The sequence below is a fragment of the Pipistrellus hanaki genome, assembly GCF_964339955.1.
Source record: "Pipistrellus hanaki genome assembly, chromosome: 6".
Lineage (NCBI taxonomy): Eukaryota > Metazoa > Chordata > Mammalia > Chiroptera > Vespertilionidae > Pipistrellus > Pipistrellus hanaki.
In genome coordinates, this window is record NC_140508.1 from 20,306,748 (window position 1) to 20,330,665 (window position 23,918).

Consider the following 23,918-nt stretch of genomic DNA (forward strand, 5'->3'; position numbering starts at 1 on the left):
CCATCCTCAATCCACCTTAGCAGCAGACAGATCTTTGAAAAATGCCAAATCCAGGTGTGACCCCCACCCCCGTCTGTGACTTCATCCTTTGCTTGTAGGATGAAGTCACAAATCCTTATGACTCACAAAGTCCACACAACCAGTGTCATCTGGGTCACTTTCTTTTGTACTTCTCCAGTGTCATCTGGGTCACTTTCTTCCTGGGTTGATATACTCCCCTATTCCTCCAATACACACAACAGCTTCTTTCAGATCCTTAAAAGGGCTGAGCATATTCCTGCCTCAGGGCCTTTGCACTGAGCTGTTTCCTCTGCTGCCAGATACCTGGCTAACTCCTCCTCATCCTCAAGGCATCAGAGTAAGTGTCTCTTCTCCAGGGAGACCTTCCCTCAACCAGCAGACCAGATCAAAGTCCCCTGGCTAAACACACTTATAGGACCTAGTACTCTTTCATCATGGCAAAGCACCACAGTTGTAAGTAAACAATTATTTCTGTAATTATTGATTTGGAGTCTATATTTCTTTCTAGACAACAAAGTCTCTGGGTAGGGACTATGTCTGCTTTATTCATCAGCATATTTCTGCCTCCAAGCTGGCCCTCAGTGATTCTTGCTTCCTGGTATTCATGACCTTGCATTAGAGTCTCCCACAATGAACTTGGCTGACCCTTATAAACAGCAAGGTACTGCAAAATGGCAGTAGGTGATTTCTGAGGCTCGATCATGAAAGACATTGCAGCTTCCACCTTGCTCCCTCTCTGGGACTACTTGCTCTAAGAGAAACCATCTGGGATGCCATGGGGATACTCAAATAGTTCACAGAAACCCACCCCAGGAGAGGAACTGAGCCTCCTGCCAGGAGCCACTCGCATGGGAACCACCTTAGAATTGGATCCTGTAGCCCTAGCATTGACCAAGTTTTTGACTGCAATCTCATGAGATACCCTGGGCCAGAACCACCCAGCCAAGCTGTTCCTGAATTCCTGACCCATAGATATTGTGGGAGATTAAAAAAATATATTTTATATGTCCTCGTTTTAGGGATAATTTGTTGTGCAGAAATATGTACACTATACCATAGTGCCTGCTTTGGTATAAGACTCAATAAATAGCTATTGAATGCATGAGCAAAAACATTTTACCTTTTTTTTTTTTTTACATTTGAGGAATGTACAGGCCACAGAGATTGAATAACTTTACCCAAACCATAGTGCCTAAATGGTAGAAACAGGAATAGACCCAGATCCACCTACTCAGTGCCATTTCCATTATATTCTTTTACCTTCCTGGAAGAGAGAAATCTAGCTGGCTGAAGAATTTTTACTTCAGAACCTTTTGTTGAGCATGCTATAGATAGGGTTACATACTGGCTGCTCAGTGGAAAAAGTCTCAAAGTGGGGTATGCCCATCCCTGGGGATGTGTAAGATATCCACCGAGGTGTGGAGAGACAATATTATAATGTATATTTAACTTAATGTAAAAAATTATGTATTTATTTATATTTATACGAGAGGCCCAGTGCATGAAAAGACTCCATAAAAAACTGCTAAATTTAATAAATGAATTCAGCAAAGTAGGAGAATGCAAAATTACTATTCAGAGATTGGTGGCATTTTTATACACCAAAAATGGATTTTTAAGAAAATAATCCCATTTATCATTGCAACAACAAAAATTAAGATACCTAAAAATAAATTTAACCAAGGAGGTAAAAGACTTATATTTGGAAGACTATAAGATAACTGAAGAAAGAAATTGAGGAAGATACAAATAAGTGGAAGCATATATGGTATTCATGGATAGAAAAAAATGAACATAATTAAAATGTCCATACTATCCAAAGCAATCTACAGATTCAACTAAATTCCTATTAAAATACCAATGGTATATCTCACAGATCTAGAACAAGTAATACAAACATTTATATGGAACCACAAAATACTCAGAATAGTCTCAGCAATTTTGAGACAGAAAACTAAAGTTGGAGGTATTACACTGCTTGATATCAGACTATACTAAAAGGTCATAGTAATCAAAACAGTATGGCACTGGCATGAAAACAGACATATAAGATCAATTGAACAGAATAGAGAGCACAGAAATCAACCCACACCTTTGTGGTCAATTATATTTAACAAAGGAGGCAAGAGCATACAATAGGGTGAAATCAGTCTCTTCAATAAATGGGGTTGAAAATGTTGGACAGATAGGTGCACAAAAAATGAAATTAGACTATCACCTTACAAACATACACAGAATAAACTAAAAATTGATTAAAAAGTTAAATATAAGTCACTAGATCATAAAAATCCTATAAGAAACATAGGCAGTAAAATTTTAGACGTTTCTCATAGCAGTATTTTTACAGATGTATCTCTCTTAGGAAGGTAAAACAAAAGAAAAAATAAACAAATAGGACGACATCAAACTAATAAAAAGCTTTTGCACAGCAAAATAGACCATCAACAAAATGAAAAGGGAACCCACTGCACGGGAGAACATAATTGCCAATGATTCCTCTGATAAGGGATTCATTTCCAAAATATAGAAAGACTATACTATTCAACACCAAAAAGACAAACAATCCAATTAAAAAATGGGCAAAGGACCTGAATAGACACTTTTCCAAAGAGGACATACAGATAACTAATAGACATATAAGAAAATGCTCAACTTCACTAATATTTAGAGAATTGCAAATTAAAACTACAATGAGGCATCATCTCATGCCTTCCAAAAGAGCTATCATCAATAAATCAACAAACAATAAGTGCTGATGGGGATGTGTAGAAAAGGGAACCCTTGTGCACTGTTGGTGGGAATGCAGACTAGTGCAGCCACGGTGAAAAAGAGTATGAAGTTTCCTCAAAAAATTAAAAATGAAACTGCCTTTTTGCCCATGATCTCACTTCTGGGAATATATCTAAAGAACCCAAAATACCAATTCAAAAGAATATATGAGCCCCTATGTTCATTGCAGCGTTATTTATAATAGTCAAGATCTGGAAACAGCCCAAGTGCCCATCAGTAGATGAGTGGATAAAAAAGCTGTGGTACATTTATACAATGGAATACTACTTGGCCATAAAAAAGGGATATGTTACCTTTTTCTGCAGCATTAATGTACTGGAGATTATTATGCCAAGTGAAATAAGCCAGTCAGAGAAAAACAAATACCATATTATATCACTTATATGTGAAATCTAATAAACAAAGTAAACTGATGAATAAAATAGAAATAAAGGCATGACTACATTGAACAGATTGACAGCTGTAGAGGGAGTAAGGGGACTGGATGAAAGAAGGTGAAGGGATTAGCCAAAAACTATATACATATACATATGCATACACATAGACATACACATACACATACACATACATTTACACATACACATACACATACACATATACATATACATAGTATATATAATAAAAGCATGATATGGTAATTAGACTGGACGTCCTTCTGGACAACCTTCCAGATGAAGGTTGGGCTGCAAGGGCGAGGCAGCCCACCGTTGCTTGTCTCAGGCTGAGCCCCTTGCACAAATTACATGCCTAAGGTCTCTAATATATATATGTGTGTTCTATATAATAAAACCCTAATATGCAAATCGACTGAATGGCAGAATAACTGGTTGCTATGATGCACACTCACCATCAGGAGGCAAATGCTCAATGCAGGATCTGCCCCCTGGTGGTCAGTGTGCTCCTGCAGGGGGAGGGGAGTGCCATTCAGCCAGAAGCCAGTCAGAATCCGGGCTCATGGCTGGTGAGTGCAGCAGCAGTGGTGGGAGCCTCTCTTGCCTCCACAGCAGCACTAAGGACGCCTCAGGGGATATCCATCTGCTGGGAAGCAGGCCTAAGCCAGCACAAGGGTCCGGGACTGTGAAAGGGCACAGGCCAGGCTGAGGGATTTCCCCCCTCTCCAAGTACACGAATTTGTGCACTGGGCCTCATGTATATATATAAAACACATAGATAGACAATAGTGCAGTGATGGCCAGAAGAAAAGGGAATTGGGGGCTAGGTGGAGGTGAGCAAAAGGGGAGGAAATGGGGATGGAAAGAGACTTTGCTTGGGGCAATGGGTGCACAATGCAGTGTGCCGATGTCTTGTTGAGTTGTACGCTTGAGACGTGTATGATTTTGTGAACCAATGTTAAATCAACAAATTTCAGTGAAAAATAATGTATATACAAAAAAATGTTTGGAGACCTTTGATTTTATAAGTATAGGAGGTACCCCATTTATAACCTTTAGCTTTTAGCATTTCAATGCATATTGACTCAGCTCTCCTTGGCAAGATTTCCATCTCTATATCTTTGGAGCCCAATTTGCTCATGATCTTGGCAGCCCAGAAGTACAGGAAATTGCCTGCCCTCCATCCTGGTATCAGCCCTCCATCAATGACTGATGGAAGTTGGAATATTAATACCCCGACTCTTTCCTCTAAGGGGTTCCAGCCTGTGTCTTGGGGTTGCCCAGCAGAACTCAGCTCCAGTAGCCCACAGTGGTAACTCTGTTTACACACCTGACTTGAGTCCCTCCCCTACCTGTGCTCCTGGGACTGTATCCCAAACGAACTACTGGTCTGTGATTCCATGCCTCAGGGTCAGGTTTGGGGAACCCAAAGACAGTAAATGAATGCAAAACTCTTTGAGCTCACTCTGCCACAGTGATTAATGGAGAGAGCGCCATGCATGAATAAGGAACATAACTTTGACTTTATGTTTGTTATTCTCAAAAGCAAGTTAAGTAGCTTCAAACTACTTGACAATTTCATTTCCTTATAAAACCAATTCGGCTTTTGTTTCTTAATCAGTGATTTTATTGGAAGGGAGGAGAGTTTTGTAGGATTTTAGAGTTACGACAGACGAGTCCAATTTTCTCAGCTTACAAATGAGGATGCTATGCCCCAGAGACGTTTAGCAGCCTGCCAGATGTCACTTAGAAAGTGATCACAGCCGTATCTGGACCGGCATTGCAACTCTCTCGATTCATGTTTCCAACAAGCCATTTTCCTGTGTCTTGATAAACAGCTGGTTAGATCAGGGGATATCAGCTGACTTTTCTTAAAGGGTCAAAATGTGAACATTTTAGGTTTTTGGGGTCTGAAGATCTCTGTCATAAAAACCCCACTTAGCCATTGTACTGTGAAAGCAACCTTAGACACTAAGTCAACAAGTGCGCTTGGCTGGGTTCTGCTAAAACTTTATTTACAAAAACAAGTAGCCTGTTTGTGGATCTTAGTTTTCCAACACCTAGGTGAGATTATAGGGGAGACAAAGGTCCTCTTTGTCTTTATGTTTAAGAGAAATGTTTAAAATTTCAGGCTCTCCTTATAGCTCTTTAGTATTTATACTTTAAGATACAATAACTTAGATAGCTATTTGACTCTGCCCTCCTCCCCCCCACACCCTTATATTTCTGTCTTGGCACATGCACAGAAAAGATTTTTCCTTCCAAAAAAAAAATGGAAATGAGACTGTATTTTTTCATTGTGTCAATATTAATTCTCAGAATTTAGTGTTCAATATTTTTGCACCGTTCCCGGAGGTACTGCAATACCCGGTCGATGTGAGGAGTGGATTGAACAAACCCCTATTCCATCTCCCTGCTCAAAAATCCATTTAATATATTGTCCTCAGGTAGAGGGCGAATCAGATATTAAACTGATAAGAACAGATATTACACTTGATCTTAGCCAAAAGGCTGAGAAGCGATCAATATTGCTATTATTATTTTTTAATTTATTTTTCTTTATTGGTATTGTTTTTTATATTAATTTCAACATGGTAGAATGAGTCTAGTTTGGAATGGTAAGATTTGTTTGCATTTAAATTGATGTTTTAAGCATCCCCTGTGAGGAGCAAATAGCATGCATGCTTATAATTAGAAGCATTGCTTCCAGGGCAGGTTTGTTTTCCTTTGGAAGGATTTGTAAATACGGTGCAGCGAGTTTAATATTAATAATGATGATATAATGATAACACATGTTTCTAGAGAGAGTCCTCTGACTGGAGTTCCACATTTTGGAAATTCCATTCTCCTAGTGGAATAGTGGAGAAGCAAAACATATTAGCTAAGAACATGTGTATGAATAGCTTTTTAAAAAATTCAAAGTATTTTAGATACTTAAAAGTGTATGGAAAACCTAGGTTAATTGTTTGGCTTGAGAATATATGTTTTGAAAAATCAAAAGGCTATTGCTGATTTCATACATTATAAATGAATGAGCTGAAAGCATTAAGATAACCATTCTGATCCTCTAGTTTTTGCTGCTCCTGTGTGGGGCACCTGGATGGACAGATCTGTGCCTTGGTTTATGGCTGTGAAACAATATACCAGTTTTACCCAGAAGCTGGGAAATCCTGGAAGTTTTCATTTCCTATGTAGACTATCTTCCCGATGGCATTAAATAGATGCTTTTCATTCATAATGAGCTGCTGTGTTTGCTGAGGTATGAATAAATAATTTTTACTATGAGAACAGAAGGAGGAGTATAGCTAAGCCAGAGAGAGGGCTTTTTTTGAGGAGAAAGCAGGGCTAGAAGAAAATTTCGATTTCCTACCTAGGAGAGGTGGATAAGAAAGTACCTACTTCTTTGGTCACATGCAATGTATTATAAATCCCTTCATCAGCCAGTTAGGCATCCAACACATACTTGGTCATTTACGCTGTTCCACCCACTGTCCTGTCCTGAGGATGAAGAGGGTGGAAAGACAGATAAGATCCCCACGTGCCTGCTGCTGATATTCCAATGGGGGGAGGCATAAAAAACAAGAACCAAAAATATAATTACAGACTATTTTGAGAATGAGGAAGGGACCCAACAGGGAGTGATACTTAAATTGAGATGGTCTACCTGTAGGGAGAGCCAGTGTCTAAGTCTTCTAAGTCTTGAATTAGAAACAGTTCTGGAGCTTGGTCTGGCATACAGTGATCAGGAGATAGGTTGCATAAATGCCTGGAACCAGAACACAGGAAGCCTCACAAGGAAGAAAGAGGATTGTGGTCCCAAGAGCAGGGGGTGGGGGTGGGGAAAAGGGAGCCCAGATGAGTTTTACTAGGGGTTCTTGTGGGTAGAGGATATTTGAGAGGGCAAGGGTGGAAGCAGAGCTCTGGCTGGATGACTGGGTTGGAGTTTTGTCCTGTACACCAAAAATGCTGTGAATTCAATTACTGGTTCAGGGTGCACACCTAAGTTGCAGGTTCAGTCTATCAAGGCGCATACAGGAGGCAACTAATCAATATATTTTTTTCTCTCTCCCTCTTCCTCTCTCTCTCAAAATCAATAAAAACATATTCTTGTGTTAGGATTAAAAAATAATAGCAAAGAATAGAAGCAGGAAGCTGAGGCTTTTGTGGGGTCCAGGAGGGAAGTGATGTTGGCTTGGTCTAGGAGGCCAGTGTTGGAATGGAGGAAAACAGATAGATGCATTGCATAGTGGTGCTAGGACCAGCAGATCTGGTGGCTGAGGGAAGAGAAGGTGAGAGAGGAGTCAAGGATGACTCCCATGTTTGGAACATTAATCATTGCATCCATGGTAGTGTCATTTTGCTGAGCTGTGGGATCCTGGCAGGGGCATGATAGATGGTGAACTTCACATTTCACCTCTCACTTGGCAGTGTGAGCTAGGGAAGTTCATTAACCTCTCTGATCTTTTGTTTCCTATCTAGGAGAGGTGGATAAGAAAGTACCTACTTCATTGGTCACATGCAATGTAAATGCAACAATGCATATAAAACCCGAGGCTGGGCACATAGCACATACTCAAAAAATGCTGGGTACTAAGACTGCAGTGGTTCAGAAGAAGCCAAGGAGGCAAAAAGCACCAAACAGCAGAGGCCAAAATATCAGAATCAACACAGGGAGGAGAGCAGGAGAGTGGTGCTGTTTTGACCAGCAGTCAACTCTCCATGGGAGTGGCAATGGACTTGTGAGCTATGACCAAACAAGTGATAATGAAAACTCTCAAACCAAACCATTATGTAGAATGGGATAAATAAATTGCCTCTGTGTTTTTTTAGTTGAAGTGTTTATGAACCTTGACTCTTGTCTTATTCACAGAGTGTACATTCTTTGTTTGTACATAAGAATCCCTGACTGTATTAGATAACTCAGTGTCTGTCTGGTTACCACACTACATCCACAGAGGGACTGGCTCCTTTGCATGGAGTCTTCTGGAACATTCTCTACAAGAGAGAGGTCATGTATGAGTAGATCTATGGGTTATATTGGACAAAAAAAGGGACGGTGGTCCAGGATCAGTACCAGGAGGGCATCGATGCTTTAGCATTCTGGGCAGGCCAATTTATATTTTTTCAAAGATCAACAAAGACCCATTGTTCATATCAGTAATATGAAAATCATTATACCCCTTTGATTCTGAAGCAGAGAATATGATGGTCCCTGTTTTACAGATGGGAAAAATGAGGACCATCAAGATCAACCAACATGTTTTTGCTTGCAGTGACTCAAGAGGAGCCCTTGAAGTAGTGTTCCCTGAATAGCTTACAGCAAACCTCTTATTCAAAAAAATTGGCAATGTTTGAGCTATAAAACATAAGCCTTCTATTTTCATAGCTTAGGGAAAATACCACCCACACACTGTAATACATCTTATTCTTCCGCCTAGCAGAGCACTCATTGGGAGGGCTGTGTGTGTGACATTCAAAGTACAGAATTCACCATCAAAGTACAGAACTCACATCTCATGGTGAGGAACATTACTCAGAGCCAAGCCCTGGCTTCCTGCACTTGGTTTCAGGTTTTAATTATTGGTTAGTCATTAAAGGTTCTTTTTTTTGGTTAGTAATTAAGGGTTCTTTCTTTTGTGAAAAATAATTTCCTGTACATTGGGAGCCAGCAGGGCTACCATGGTTGAGAAGCTAATCCTATTTCTATGTCAGATATTCTCTCTACTTTGGCTATGCAGGATGAAATGTTCCATTTTGCTCACAGCTCCAGACTGCAGAAATGTAAGGAGGATTCCAAGAGCAGACTCTGAGACGAAGAATGTGGGCAAGAGACTTATTAAAGACTAGAGGCCCCGGTGCACAAAATTTGTGCATGGGGGGAGGGGGAGGGATCCTTCAGCCCAGCCTGCACCCTCTGGCAATCTGGGACCCCTTGGGGATGTCCAACTGACAGTTTAAGGCCTGATTCCACAGGGGTCCCTCTACCTGGCCTGCACCCTCTCTCAATCTGGTGCACAAATCTGTATGTTTGTCTGATCGCCCCTTACCACTCGCCTGCCTGCCTGATCATCCCTAACTACTCACCTGCCTGATTACCCATAACCACTCTGCTTGCCTGCCAGATTGCTTAAACCACTCTGCCTGCCTGCTTGATCACCCCTAACTGCCTCTGCCTTGGCCCCACCATCTGGAAGGACGTCTGGAATGACGTCCATAAGGTCGTTTGGCTGTCTGGTATAATGAGCACATTACACGTTTATTATTATAGACTAGGGGCCCAGTGCATGAATTTGTGCACCTTGAAAGGAACTGTGGGCCAAGAGGCTGCAGTGGGCACAGGGGTGGGTCTTGGACCATCCTCCATGGCCCCACTTAGCTCCTCCTGCCACGGCCCCCAGTCCCTGTCTGCCTGCAGCCCTGCTCCTGCTACTGCTGTTTCCATATGCTGATGGAAATGGCCTTGCTTGCAGCCGCTGATGGCACAGAGTGATTGGGGCTGGTACCAGCAGTGGGTGTGAGCAGGGCCAGTGCCATCAATGGGTGCAAGCAGTGACTGCTGCCCCAATCAGCCTTCAGGAGCAGGGGGAGGTTGAGAAGTCCTCAGGGGCAATTGGGATCAGCAGCCGCCACTCACACCTGCTGATGGCACTGAGCGATTAGGACCAGTGCCAAACACCAGCAGTGGGTGTGAATGGCAGCTCTGGCACTGGCAGTGGGTGTGAGCATGACAGGTGCTAGCAACAGGTGCAAATGCCTGGTGGAAGCAAAGAATTTTCATAATCACCAGAGGCTTGCCCCAGTGATAGTAACTGGTGCCCCGCCTTGGTCTGGCACCCCACTTGTCTGCTCCACCACCCCGACATGGCTGACACCCAGCATGTTCCACACTCTGCTGCCTGCTGCCAATGCTTGCCATGTTCCGTGTGTCCCTCCTCTACCCTCCTTCCTCAGCTCCCCCTCCGCCCCCCCCTTCCCGGTAGTCAGTGCACATCATAGCAACCGGTTGTTCAATTGTTTAGTTGTTGGGTTGTTCCACTGTTTGGTCTTTTTACATATTAGGGTTTTATATATATAGATGTGCTTTCAAGGAAGCCAGTGAAGGATGGAGGGAAGTAGTATTGGACAGTGGGAGGGACAAAGCAAGATGTGATTTTGGGCATGTCCTGCAGGGGGCCCTGGAGGGCTATTTACAACTCAGCATTTTCCCAGCTTGGGTTGTGTGGGCACCTGCCAGATTCCCTTCTCAGACTCTGCTTTGCAAAAAGATCACAGCTTTCTCTTCATAGAGTAATTGCCCTTAGATAAATGGGAGTCACAAAGCTCAGGAAGTTATATAGGCCCCCATGGACCACTGGAAGCCAGAGACTGACACAGGGTCACAAAATGCTGGTTCTTTTCTTCAGGAGGGACCCACTTGGTAATGTGATTCATGTTCCAGAGCTCCCCGTGGGTCAGGCTGAGGCTAGACTTCTCCCTCTGTGGACCTGCTTGGGTGAGTGTTCCCAAGAGATCCCTGTGGGGATCGGGCCGAAACCAGCAGTCCAACATCCCCTGAGGGGTCCTGACTTGCAAGAGGGCACATGCCAGGCTGAGGGACCCCATTGGGGCACAAATTTGTGTACTGGGCCTCTAGTATGCATATAAGAGCTTAGGTTAATCTCTTCCCGCCCTCCCTCCTGCCCCTCTGAGATTCATCAGTCTGTTCCATATTTCTATGCCTGTGCATTGAGCATCTGTTCTCATCATAAATGAATAGAAAAGGAGAGAGATAGAAACATCAATGATGAGAGCAAATTATTAATCAGCTGCTTCCTGCACACCTAAACTGGGGAACAAGCCCTCAACCTGGGCATGTGCCCTTGACTGGAATCTTCAGTCTGCAGGCTGACGTTCTATCCACTGAGCCCAACTGGCTAGGGCACAAGAATATATTTTTAAAGTGGCTTCTAGAGCTAAAAAATTCTCAAATAAGCAGTGGGTTAAGTATTTTGTATTCAGCAGCATCTGAGACTTTTTTTTAAAAAGCAAAACAAAGGAAGGCTATTTTTCACGAATGCTTGACATACTTTGTAATAAAAGGAAAGTGGAGGAAAAACATGAAAAATTAGAATAACATACTAATTGCCCCCTTTTAACTTCCTTTTCAAAATGATCCATATAAAATGTTTCCTTGAGGCAGGAAATAAAGAGTGAGTTAAGAGCATGGATTTTGAGGTCTCATTGTCTTAGGTTTGTGGTCTTTGCTAAGTTCTAGCTATGTTACCTAGGGCAATTGCTTAATTTGCACCCTTTAAAAATATATATATATATATATCTTATTGACTTTTCACAGAGACGAAGGGAGAGGGATAGAGAGCCAAAAACATCGATGAGAGAGAAACATTGACCAGCTGCCTCCTGCACACCCCCTTACCGGGGATGTGCCCGCAACCAATGTACATGCCTTTGACCGGAATCGAACCGGGGACCTTTCAGTTCATAGACCAATGCTCTATCCACTGAGCCAAACTGGTTTCAGCTAATTTGCACCCTTTAACATGGGGTGTCCTATGTGCCAGAGGCAGTTTGAAGGGCCCTGTGTATACTATTTAATTGACTTATCACAACCATCAATAAGGTCAGTATTGCATTCACCTATTTTAGAGATGAGACACAGAGTCACAAAGCTAATAAGTAGTTGGGGTAGGATTTGAACTCAGGGAGTCTGGTCCCAAAGCCCCTAACTTTCACATCAGACCTATGGCTTTAAGGAAGTACAGCGAGGAAATGGGCACACGAAGAAAGAGAGAGCAAAATGCTTGCCATCTCAATAGGTGTAGCATTTTTTTCATCACAGCTGCAGCAAGTTATTATAAATTATTTGTAGCATCGCTCCAAGCAAAGCTTGGGCACCTAAGGTTTTTTTATTTGGCTCTCTCAGGTGAAACTCCAAAATAGAAAACCCAGTGAAATGTTTCACATCTTGGGAATTCAATGAGTTTATACTAATAGCAAGGAAGAGAGTAAGAAAGAAACGAAGCGTGACTCAGTGGTTGAGTGTTGACCTATGAACCAGGAGTTCACAGTTTGATTCCTGGTCAGGGAACCTGCCTGGATTGTGGGCTTGATCCCCAACAGGGGTGTGCAGGAGGCAGCCGATCAATGATTCTCTCTCAACATTGATGTTTCTCTCTCTCTCTCTCTCTCTCTCTCTCTCTCTCTCTCTCTCTCTCTCTCTCTCTCTCCTTTCCTCTCTGAAATCAATAACAATTTATTAAAAGAAGAAAGAAACAAAGGCAGTGGAGAATATATTTTTATATTTTCATAAATGACTTTTGTGGCTTATCATGCAATAAAATTATTGCTATACATTTTTAGAACAGGTATGTTTGGTGAATAAAATCCTAATAGCTTCCTTGCATTCATTCATCCATCTATGCATCCATTGTCCATTCTTGGGAATGAAGCCTCTGGTTGATTCTCTCATAAAAAAGAATTGGAAGACATTATCTTGGTCTTAGGTCACTTAAATTTAGTCAAAAAAATTAGACTTGGTCAGAGGCTTTTAGAGAATTTGGGGTGAGTAAATTATTTTTTGGGCAAATTTTATTCTAAGCTTCTTGGTGGAAGCAAATCTCCAGAGGGAAAACTAGTTGTAATCCAACGCCCCTTTGTTCAGAATCATGAGATCAAGCTTCTAGGTCAGTGATTTCAAGATTTTTTAAAAACATACAATTCCTGACTAGTCAGGTGTTGCAGAATTTTAGTAATTAGTTTAGGCATACCATAAAATGAAAAAGGTTGAAAATCACTGTTCTAGATTAATTCATATGCTGTATCAATGTGAGAAAACATTTTTAAAATGCTTTCAAATATCTATCTCTAGCTTTTAGGGCTGAGTTGCTTATTCTTCCTGCCACATTCTCATAGTGGGTGGTGCTTTTATTTCCAGGAAAGCCCTTAGCACATTATGTTGTAATTATATACTCACATGCTTGTCTCCCTTACTGAATTTCAAAATCCCTGAGTGCAGGGACCAGATTTTTCACATTTTATAATCCAGGTTCCTCACCCAGAATCTTGCATACAGTAGAAACTTAGTAGTGTCTTAAATGTCCACTAGATTAAATGGAACAAAATGTAGCCAACTGAATAATGTGGCAAAATTGATTGACCAGATTTTTTTTTCTTTGTTTTCATCCGTAGCTGTAAGTGTAGGTCCAAACAAATAGTTTTATTTGAGTTAAATTTTTTTCTCCCATTTTTATGTCAGAGCATATTCCTATAAAAATGGGCAGATTCCTCTGCTAAATGGGTTGAGTCAGATGATAGTCATCTGACTGATGGTCTGTCCAGCTAATTAAAACATTTCTATTTCCAGTGTTCAGTGCAGCCTCCTCATGGTAAAGTGCTGCTCTGATGTGACATCAAAAAAAGTCAGCCTCTCCTTTTAATAAGGCACAAAGGTTGTTTAAACCTCAATTTTATATGCAATATTAATGTGTTCTATTTAAATATTAATCAGACTAAAAGCCTGGAGTAATGCATGCAATCAATACTTCACAGCAGCTGAGTCATCCAGGGCTGAGGACTGGGCCCATCTCCAGCAGGTGCCCTTTCATCATGGCGGCCACTTGCCACCTGGAGCCCTGGTGTGCACATGGCTGTTGGGCTCAAAGTCACTCTCTCCAGGCTCCTTGCTGGCAGCCCTTCAGAATGCTCCAGAGGCCTCTCCTCAAAGACAGTTATCTTTCAGGAACCCATCAAAAGAATGGCAAAGTGCAGATCCTTAAGGGTGAGCTTTTGTTGGTGAAATAGCAACTCTGGATTATATATAATGTTCCAAATTTTGGACTGAATCAAAGAGCATTAGACTTGGTCAGAGGCCTCTCCCATCTGGAAACGTAACTGCATTTTCATCAACCTGTATTCTACACATTCCAGACATGAAACAGCTCTTGGTTATTTGCATGTGAATTATCCACGCTGAAAATCATACTTCTCCAGGCCTTTGACTATGGGAACCTCAGTTAATTCTATGATCCTCTATTCCTCTAATCAGGGACATGCATTAATGGGAATGGGGTGGTGGCATCACCTATGAGATAACTGAGAGCTGGGAGTGAAAGGGTTCTGCATGCTGGAGATCCCCATCATCAATAGAATCAGAGGTATGGAAGGGGAGTGGATTGACGATTCTCGGGGAAAAGGGGAGTGGGGGTGTGGGAAGAGCCTGAACAAAAACCGTGCACCTATGGATGAGGACAATGGGGGATGGGGAAAGGACAGAGGGTGGGGTGGGAACCTGGTGGAGGGGAGCAATTGAGGGGGGTGGGAAGAGGAACACATTTGTAATAATCTGAACAATAAAGATTTATTAATAAATAAATAAATAAATAAATAAATAAATAAAAATTAAAAAAAAAACAATAGGGGCTCATCATATGATTGAGCTCCTGATTTTTTTTTTCAATGAATGAATGATGGATTGATAGTCAATGCAATTTATCAAATATTTATTAAATGCCTGTTTAGCACTGTGCTAAATGTTAAGGGTGACACAAATCTTAAAAAAGTACATACTTTCCTACATAGAGGTCTTGATCTAGTCCTAATGCCATCATATGGAAATAGCATTGTTGACTGAATAAGTGAAAGAATGAAGTGCCAAAATGAATGATGAGATTAATCATCAGAATATTGGAGTGTTTTCAAAGAAATCCATATTTTGAGGATTATCCCTAGAGATTTTGATTCAGTAGGTGTAGGGCCAGAGAAATCTACATTCTCCTTAGGCTGGGATGGGCATCTATTACTGTAGGAGGATCAAGGAGGGGGTCTAGCGTGGGTAATTGTAATAGCTGCTGCATAAAAACAACCGTGAAATGTCAGCAGCATATTACAATAAGTATTTATATCACTTATGAGTCTACCATTCAACTAGGAGCAGGATGATCTAGGTTGGGCTCAGCTGGGAAGCTCTGTGGATCTTGGTTGGGCTTGCTTGCTTCTGGGGGTTGGCTAGGGGTCAGCTAGCTTTGGCAGGGCTCTTCCACCAGGCAGCTCTGCTTCTTACTGCAGTTCTGTAGGTTGACTTCGGTGGCTGTGTTATGGGCTCTGCTTCTTACTGCAGTTCTGTAGGTTGACTTCGGTGGCTGTGTTCTGGGCTCTGGCAGCTGGGGTAGGTCTTCTCCATGTGTCTCTCATCTTCCTCCTGGGTATAGTGGGCTAGCCTGGGCATGCTCTTCTAATGGAGATGGTAGTGCCCTCTCCTGGGACACAGCTCTCCACCAGTGATTGACAAGTTGATGGATGGATAACTTTGAATAGCTCTGTCTACACTTTCCCAGAATTCCATGGTGAGAGCATGCTCCTTTGCTCTCAGTAGTAATAGGCTTTGTAACAAGCCCTTTCTCAGCTGCTCTTTCTTCTGGAATAGCTTTCTTTCTCCCTGGCTGGTACTTCCTGGGGTCCCCTCCTCCAAGTAAATTACCTGCTTTCCAACCCTTATTTTAGGTCTGCCTCTGAGAAAATGCCCACCTGCAGCAAGAGGACTCTCTTTGGATTTTATCGAATCACTAGCCACTTCTTCACTTTTATAGCTTCAGCAGAGAAGGCTTTGGGCAAAGCAGGGCTGCTTGGTTCCACCCACACTCACCCTGCAGGACCTGAACCTCAGTCACAATTCTTGTGTTCTTGGAGAAGTATCCCTCTATTCCTGAAGATCTCTGGACTTGGACCAGTGCTACAGGCACATGATCATCACTGAGTGGGGCCACACGGTAAAGAGATGAACAACCTCCCTGCCTGCCAGCCCCTCATCTGTGAGATACATCCCTTACCAGTGTCCTTACTGTCCGCCAGCTTCTCTGGAGAACATTTGAGTCTGGCTTCTCTCTCTTCCTCTGAGGCGTGCACATAGTAGGTCCAATACACAGTGTTGTGTTAGTGTGTATATCCAGACCTTTAGCACAGAGAGGATGGGTTAAAGGAACTCTGATTTAGACTTGGTCTAAAATAGCGTCTTGGCCAATATTTATTTCATGTTATTACTATTGGGATGGAAAAAGGAGAGTTTTAATTATTTGGGATAGTGAGCTTTTATCAGTGGGACTGGATCCCTCAGATTAAATCCAATCATAGAACAATACAGTAATACTTCAAGCAGCTATTATTATCCTTTGCTTCTAACTCTCAACAGATTTAATGTAGATTTGTTGAATTAAATTAACACTAATGACTCACATTTATATATTTGCAGTTTTTAAAGGATCTTAATTCTCAGTTTAAATAGAAAGAACACCAGACTACCAGTATACTCTGACCCAACTCTTTTTTTTTTTTTAAAAAAAGAATATATTTTTATTGATTTCAGGGAGAAAGGGAGAGGGAGAGACAGATGGAAACATCAATGATGAGAGATAATCATTGATCGGCTGCCTCCAGCAGGCCTCCTACTGGAGATTGAGCCTGCAACCCTTGTATGTGCCCTTGACCAGAATGGAACCTGGGACCCTTCAGTCCCCAGGCTGACACTCTATCAACTGAGCTAAACCAACGAGGGAATCTTTTCTTTTAATATATGAAAAAAAAAACAAAACAAAAACACAAGCTTTGAAAGTATTTATGGTTTGGTTATGAAATTTGTCTAGTTTGATTATAAAGAAAGTTTTGTCATTTTTGTCTAAAAACTTTGATAGAGTTTTTACTTCTCATAGAAAATAATCTGTAACAAGAAGTAATTTCCCCAACATAGCCCTTTAATAAATTTCCAAGTCATCCTCTCTGAGGCAGATGTTGCCAGCATCCAGCCCATTTACCTTTGGCCTATCACCCTGGTGAGTTCTGGCTGCCTGTCCCTGCACCTTTGACAAGGGCTGTGGGAAGGTGGGATGTGCTGGGATTTTAACATTTCCTGGAACCAGCCCTCAACCAATGACTGACAGAAGTTGCTGTAAAAATACTCCAGCTTCCTTGGGTACCCATCCTGGGTGGGATGACTGGCATTTATTCTACACTGTCCCCGATTCCCAGTGGGATGAAGTTCCAGCTGCTCCCTTGTTTGATAATTACCATTTATTAGCTGCTTGCCCTTCCATATCTCATTATTCCCTCTATTCTTGCTTCCTGGGATCACCTCTCAAATAAACTACTTGCCCTCAAACCCTGGTCTCAAGGTCTGCTTGTGAAGGAACTCAAACACAACCTCCCCTCCCCCCAAGTATATTTCACTAGAAGGGCACCAGGCTAACTCATCACATCCAAACCATTAAGTCACCTAACAAGGTGTGAAGATCTCTGTTAATCCTTTGCTCAAACAATTTTTGAGCTTATCACCGTCCACTGATTTCATTGTTCTCCTGGGCAGGTCTACTTCACTTGCCATCCTCATTCTGTTAATTATAGTGTAAAGTTTTTAATTAAAAATGAAGAAGATAAATTTGGTTAATAGCTTTAAAGTTGTCAGTCTCTATACAGAGTAAGGGAGACACTGAGACTGCACAAATCAGTTCAGGCTCAGGTTCTCTGCTGAAGAATTAAGAATGAGGTATTTGATGTTCAGTTTTCTCACTTTTACCAGACAGAGAAAACATTTTGAATCCTCACCCAAGGATTTTAGAGAGAGAAAAGGGGAGAGAAAGGAGGAGAGAGAGAAACATCTATCAGTATGCACCCCAAACAGACACTGAACCCACAATCTAGGTATGTGCCCTGACCAGGAATCAAATCCAAAACCTTTAGAATTCAAAACCAACTGAGACACAACAGCCAGGGTGAGAGAATATTATATTATAAAATTTGAAATCAGCTATGTAATTAGAAATAATTGTTGTAAGGTTCCAAGTATTTAATAAATGTTGAAGACTAGGACCTTCCTCTGGATTGAAGTTTCTGTTCAGTTCTTAGATGTCATCTATTTTAAGATTAGTGTAGACATTGCCATCTCCTCAACAACACATACCTGCCAATTGGCCATCAATATTCCTCTTTTTTTTTTTTTTTTTTGTTAATACTCACTACAGGATATTTTTTCCATTGATTTTTAGAAAGAGTGGAAGGAGAGAGAGAGAGAGAGAGAGAGAGAGAGAGAGAGAGAGAGAGAGAGAGAGAGAGAGAGAGAGAGAGAGAGAGAGATGAGAGAGACACAACTATTGGCCACCTCACACATGAGCCCCAACCAGGCCAGGATCAAACCTGTAACCCAGGCACATGCCCTTGACTCAGAATCAAACCTGAGACTCCTCGGTGCTCCAGCTGACACTCCAACCACTGAGCAACACCAGCCAGGGCAACACTCCTCTTAAACATTTTCGGATATGGAGAACTCATTACTTACTGGGAGATATAATTCCTTTTATTTATTAACCTTAATCATTAGACAGTCTTTCCTTTTACTCAGTGGTTCTCAACCTTTCTAATGCCACGACCCTTTAATATAGTTCCTCATGTTGTGGTGACCCCCAATCCAGTGACTGAACCAAAATCTTTCTCCTGCATTTGTCATCTATGGGTAGGAATTTTCTTGAGAAAAATTGCTGAATTCATTTAATGCCTCATCCCACAGAGCATTGGAGATTGGAACTATTTGAAAACATATTTAATCTGCCTCTTAAGTTGTCAACCCCCAATTTTTCATATTTCCTTAGCAGGCTATGGTTCAGAGCCCCTCTGGTACCTTGTCTATCTGTCACTCTTCCTCTTGGAATGAGATACCTATTAGAACCAACTTATTTGTCCAACAATTGGGGACTGGAAAATTTAAATACAATGCAGCATGAGTAAAAACTGTATAGCCCTATAATCATGTTTTGAGGAGTACTTAATGATATAAAAGTGTTCATGACATTATCAGGTGGGAGGGTACATACTGTATATATGCCACTAAGAGCCCAATTTCATTAAAAATATGCACATAGAAATGAACACAACACTCATAGAACCCATAGAGTCTTTCAGGTATATTCTGATATCACAGAGTTGAGAGGAGCTAGTACCTTTCAATTTGGATGCTTTATTTTTTCCCATTTCAGCTTACGGGTTTTGACAGAATCACAAGGTTAGTTACCATTGTATCATCAGAGCCCCAGAGAATTTTCCCCCCTCTTGCATTACTATCTCTTTTAATCTGATAATTGGTATTGGGATCAGCCCATCACAGAAACACTGGGGCTGGGCAGAGAGCAGGGAAGGATGCCCAGGTCAGTCTCTGTGTAAGTGGCTTTGGTGGGGACTGGACTGGCAGAAGTGAAAGGTCAGTCGTCCAGTTCGACTGGCAGCCACCCTACCATGAAGTCCTACAAGCTGCAAGATGGAGCAACACTGGTTTGTGAATAATGCCCCTGTGTGTACCTCCCCAGGCTACCATCCCCGCCATTTCTGTGTAAGGAAAGCCTGTGGGTATCACAGCGCTGGAGAAAACGCAGCACAAGCATTTCTCAATCTCCCTTTTGGAGAACTCTCCAGAGCCCTGCAGCTCCTGGGGAGACAGAGAAAGGGATGGCATGAGAGGAGGCAAACAAAGCTCTATGTGGGGCAGTCCTTTTAAGGAGGCAGAAGGGACAGCCAGGCAGACAGCTCCACGTGTGTCTGCAGGAGGGGAGAGAGGACACAGGAAGGAGAGGAGAAATGTTTCCTTAGACTCTGCAGATGGACCACTGAGGCGGAACCTGCAACTCATAACTGGTTCTTTATTGTCTTATCTACACGAGTGGAGTCTCATCTCTTGGAACAGAGCTTTGGATTAATTTTTGTCATGTCTCTCTGGGCCCACTTTGGACAGTGCCAATGATTCATTTAATTTTCTTTTTAATTATTAAAATGATGCTCAGCCCTTAGTATACTCTTGTAGATTTATAAGACTCCCGCAGTAAAGAGAACCCAGCTGATGGGTGCTCTGTTTCCTAATGCTCAATGCACTTAACACGTGGGAAGTCTCTGTTCTCTTTTTGCAATGTAGATACACACCTTCTAGGGTGAATGACCCAGAATGTGGATCCCAAAACACTTCTTTTCTCTATTGAAGTTCATGTTTCTCTTCAATATGACCTCTTCAGCTACTAAAATAACCTTCTAAATACTTAGTTCTGCAGCTTATAGAAGTATTGCTTAGTAATAATTTTAAGTGAACACACCAATGGTCGAATAGTGGCCCTCCTGGGGTTAAAATAAAGTGATCACTTATCTTTAAAGGGTTTGTAGGTTTCATCAGGGAAGCAGAGTGACTTGCATGTGGTTCTAGCCCAACAGCACTTACCATGCCTTTCTGTTGATATTTCTTATCGGTGGGAAACTAAATGCTCTAAACAGTATTGTAGGGACAAGTCGGTGTGCAGGGCTCATAAACACAGAAATAATAAAAAAAAGATGATGCTCTTGCTTTCATACAGCTATGGTTGCAATGCGAGTTGCTGCACTTTTTGGCATTTTGCCATCAGTTTCATCCAGCAAAAACCCAACAGGCTCATTTCCACCCTTCAATTCAATACTAGTATCCTCAGCTAGATTTGATTTTAAATCTCGCTCCTATTTGCCCCTCCCTGTACCTTCCAGACCTCAAGTTTCCTGCTTTTCTTCTTAGAAAACCACCAGCTTTTTCTGCTGCGAAGTTCTTTACCCTGTCTATTTGTCTTTGGCCTGAGCCATGGCTCTAACAAGATGGGCAGTTTTAGTGTGCATGCCTGTGTGTGCATGGACTTGTTCACATGTGTGTGTCCATGTGCATGCATGTATGTGTAAATGTGCATATGTATGTTCCTAATAACAAGGGACACCAGAACACCTAAAGTGCACATGTTTCCCCACACAGGTCAGCTTGTACTTACGTAGTTTGAGGCCAGGTCTGGGTGGAGATAGTCAATCCCTGTGAAAAGACAATAGCACAGAAACAAAATGTTAATACCTGCCACTGTCCTTGGGAAAGCTGCTCTAGAAAGATCTTATGTACTGCACCCAGGATACACTGCCTGAGGCCCCAGCCTTGTGTTTTGCTTCCCAAGTGAGGATGGGTGGGTTGTACCAACCAAGTGAAGAGACAGCTGCCACCAGATGCATCGGAGGAGGGAAGCCAATTAGAGCTTGGAGCCTCAGGATAGCACTTCTGCCATAAATGCCAGCACAAAGGAGCTTAGTATGTATAAGATAGATGGCTCATCAGGGCAGTGATGCAAGAGAGATTTGTGGAAATTCTGACATTTTTAAAGCATCAACAGGCATTTCTTCTGAAATGAAACTGGCTTGGGTAAGGGAAAGCAATTATTATTGAACAGGGCCTGGACAGCAATGGATTAGGAGAGGGTTCTCTGGCATAGAAATAATAAGAGTAACATAACTGGGCAAGAAAAGCGATTAGGTGAAGAGCAAATGGTCTCCTGCAAGATGTCCCGTGTGGGAGGTGATACTTGTCTTTCCAGAATGTGTTTGTCCTGAAAGCTGAGACCTCGAGTTGCTCTGCAGGGGTCCTGTGCTTCCTCCTGCATGTGGACTACCTTGTTGCCCAATAGTCATTCCAGTGGTAGAATTATGTTCCATGAGTTGCTGGCCTCCATCAGACTTGTGAGTTTCAGAAAGCTCCCTGGAACTTCAAGGGCAAATTGAAAAGTTTTCCTTCAGGTGTGAGAGCATATAATTATTGCAGTTTCTTTTCACCTGAGCATCTAAACCCGCCAAGAAACCAGCCAGGCTCCTGCACTACCTAGCATAATGGTTGTAAGTGTAGGTTTTGGAATCAAAGATTCAAGTTTGAATCCCAGTCATGCTGACAGCTGGCTGCAGGACTTCAGGGAAAGTGCCTGGCTTCTATATGCTTATTTTCTTCTTGATGTAGCGGAGGTGAGAACAGTGAGGTGTGCATGTAATGGTGGCATTTAACAATTCTATTGGGTTGCAACATTTAAAAGCCAGAAATATTATTCAGCCTCTCATATAGTTGTCATCTTTACTACATGCATACCAAAGTCAGGTCACAGTTATAGCTTTGTTCGGCCAAAAAAAGAACTTGTATCAGGATGTATATAGTTGACCCTTGGACAATGAGGGGTTAGAGGAGGCAACCTCCTGGACAGTTGAAAATCTGCGTGTAACTTAAGTTGGTCCTCCACGTATGTGGATTCCCAACCATCAGTTGACCCTTGAAGAAAGCAAGTTTGAACTGTGCCGACCAATAGAAAAACCCACATATATGTGGACCCGCACAGTCCAAGCCAGCATTCTTCAAGGGTCAACTGTATTTATAAAAATGTTTTTTTTTTTTTCTTCTTGTTGCACAAGTCATTTCTGATAAGCACTTTTTAGACTGGGAATCACTGTTCTAGGGAAAGCTGCTCTAACGTGTTTCATATCTCACTGCTGATATTTTGACATCTGAAACAATTACTGTTATCATGCTGATTTCTATATCTTGGGAGAGTATAGCTGGTCACTTCCTGTCCAACACCCTCCTCCTCTTCCTCCTCTTCCTCCTCCTCTTCCTTCGTTCCCCATTTCCCTCTCAAGTGCTGAGAGAGACAGGGGTTAGAAGACTTAAAGACAAACACTTAAAAGTTTGCAGACCCATGTTCTGGACTCTAATTTAGAGATGGTTAGTTTAGGTTGTGTTAGGGATGAGCCTGGGCCATGGGACCAATAGATCCAGTACCATTTCAGGTTCAGACATTATAATTAGTATTTGTGTGATTTTGGCTAAATGACATAATATCTTGGAACATCAGTTTTTTTGTCTTTAAAATGGGGATATTATTTACCTTGTAAAGCAATTTTCAATATTAGAACCAATTTATTGAAAGTGTTTAGCTTGTAGTAGACACTTGATAAATTATATTTCTATCCTCATCATTAGTAACATTATCTACCATATCACTAGAAGTATGTGGATAATGCTGAAGAACAGAACATTTAAAAAAATTGACTTGATTTTAAAATGTTGTGTTGGAATTAAATTGTTGTATATATTTGCTAAAATTTGTTAAATTTTGTGAACTCATTGTTAGGCAAAAAATGTTGTAACAAACAGGTAAGGTAAAAGAAAAATGACAAACACAAAGATGCACACACAGAGAACGTTTTTTTCTAACAATGAGTCAATTTTTTAAAACATAACTCCATGTTCTGGGAGTGCAAGTTGTTTAGGAGGGGAATTATTGGAGAAATAGAAGTCTCTTCTCTGTGAAGGAAAAATATTGAAGCAAAGAGGTAATCTGAGACCAAAAGGAAATTAGAATTAAGACAAGATAAATTTAGCCCAATTAAATAAAACATCTTAAATTGGGTTATGGGGAAGACCAGGTATTAAGTTAGAACAGATACAGACTTTAGTCTGAGAAAAAAAATATTATTTATAGAATTGTGAAGGATGACAGAAAAATAAAAATGAACTGAAGCTAGAAAATGATAATATGGTAATTAAATAGTATTTTAAGAGTTTTGTAAATTTTATATTCAGGGGAATATACCAAATACATCTTCTAATCAGCTCATTTTTTTACTTCTTGTATTAGTAACATATTCAATCTTATTTTTCATGTATTTGTTTATTTTCAGGAAAAACTGATAGACCCTATGTAGGTCCTAGAAAAAACAGACAGTTTAGACACTGGCTCATGGTCTGCAGGGGCACCTACTCATCAGCTAGTCCTAATAAATATGGGGCACAAATTTAAAATATTTGGTTATATTTTTGTTCATAAACCATTAATATCTGCCATTGGTTTGAAGTCTAATCCACAATAGTCCAAATTCCCA

General features: G+C 41.4%; 1 protein-coding gene across 2 annotated transcripts in view; it reads right to left on the reverse strand.

Annotated features, from left to right (window-relative positions):
• The window catches only part of PCSK2 (proprotein convertase subtilisin/kexin type 2), a 255,372-nt gene that overhangs the window by 94,554 nt on the left and 136,900 nt on the right, over window positions 1-23,918 (reverse strand). For both annotated transcript variants that reach the window (XR_014795318.1, XM_084887637.1), the window contains exon 5: window positions 21,005-21,042. Coding sequence is in view for 1 of the 2 variants with exons in the window: in XM_084887637.1 (XP_084743763.1) it covers window positions 21,005-21,042 (38 nt within the window). In the remaining variant the exon portion in view is untranslated. The remainder of the gene's footprint in view (window positions 1-21,004; window positions 21,043-23,918) is intronic.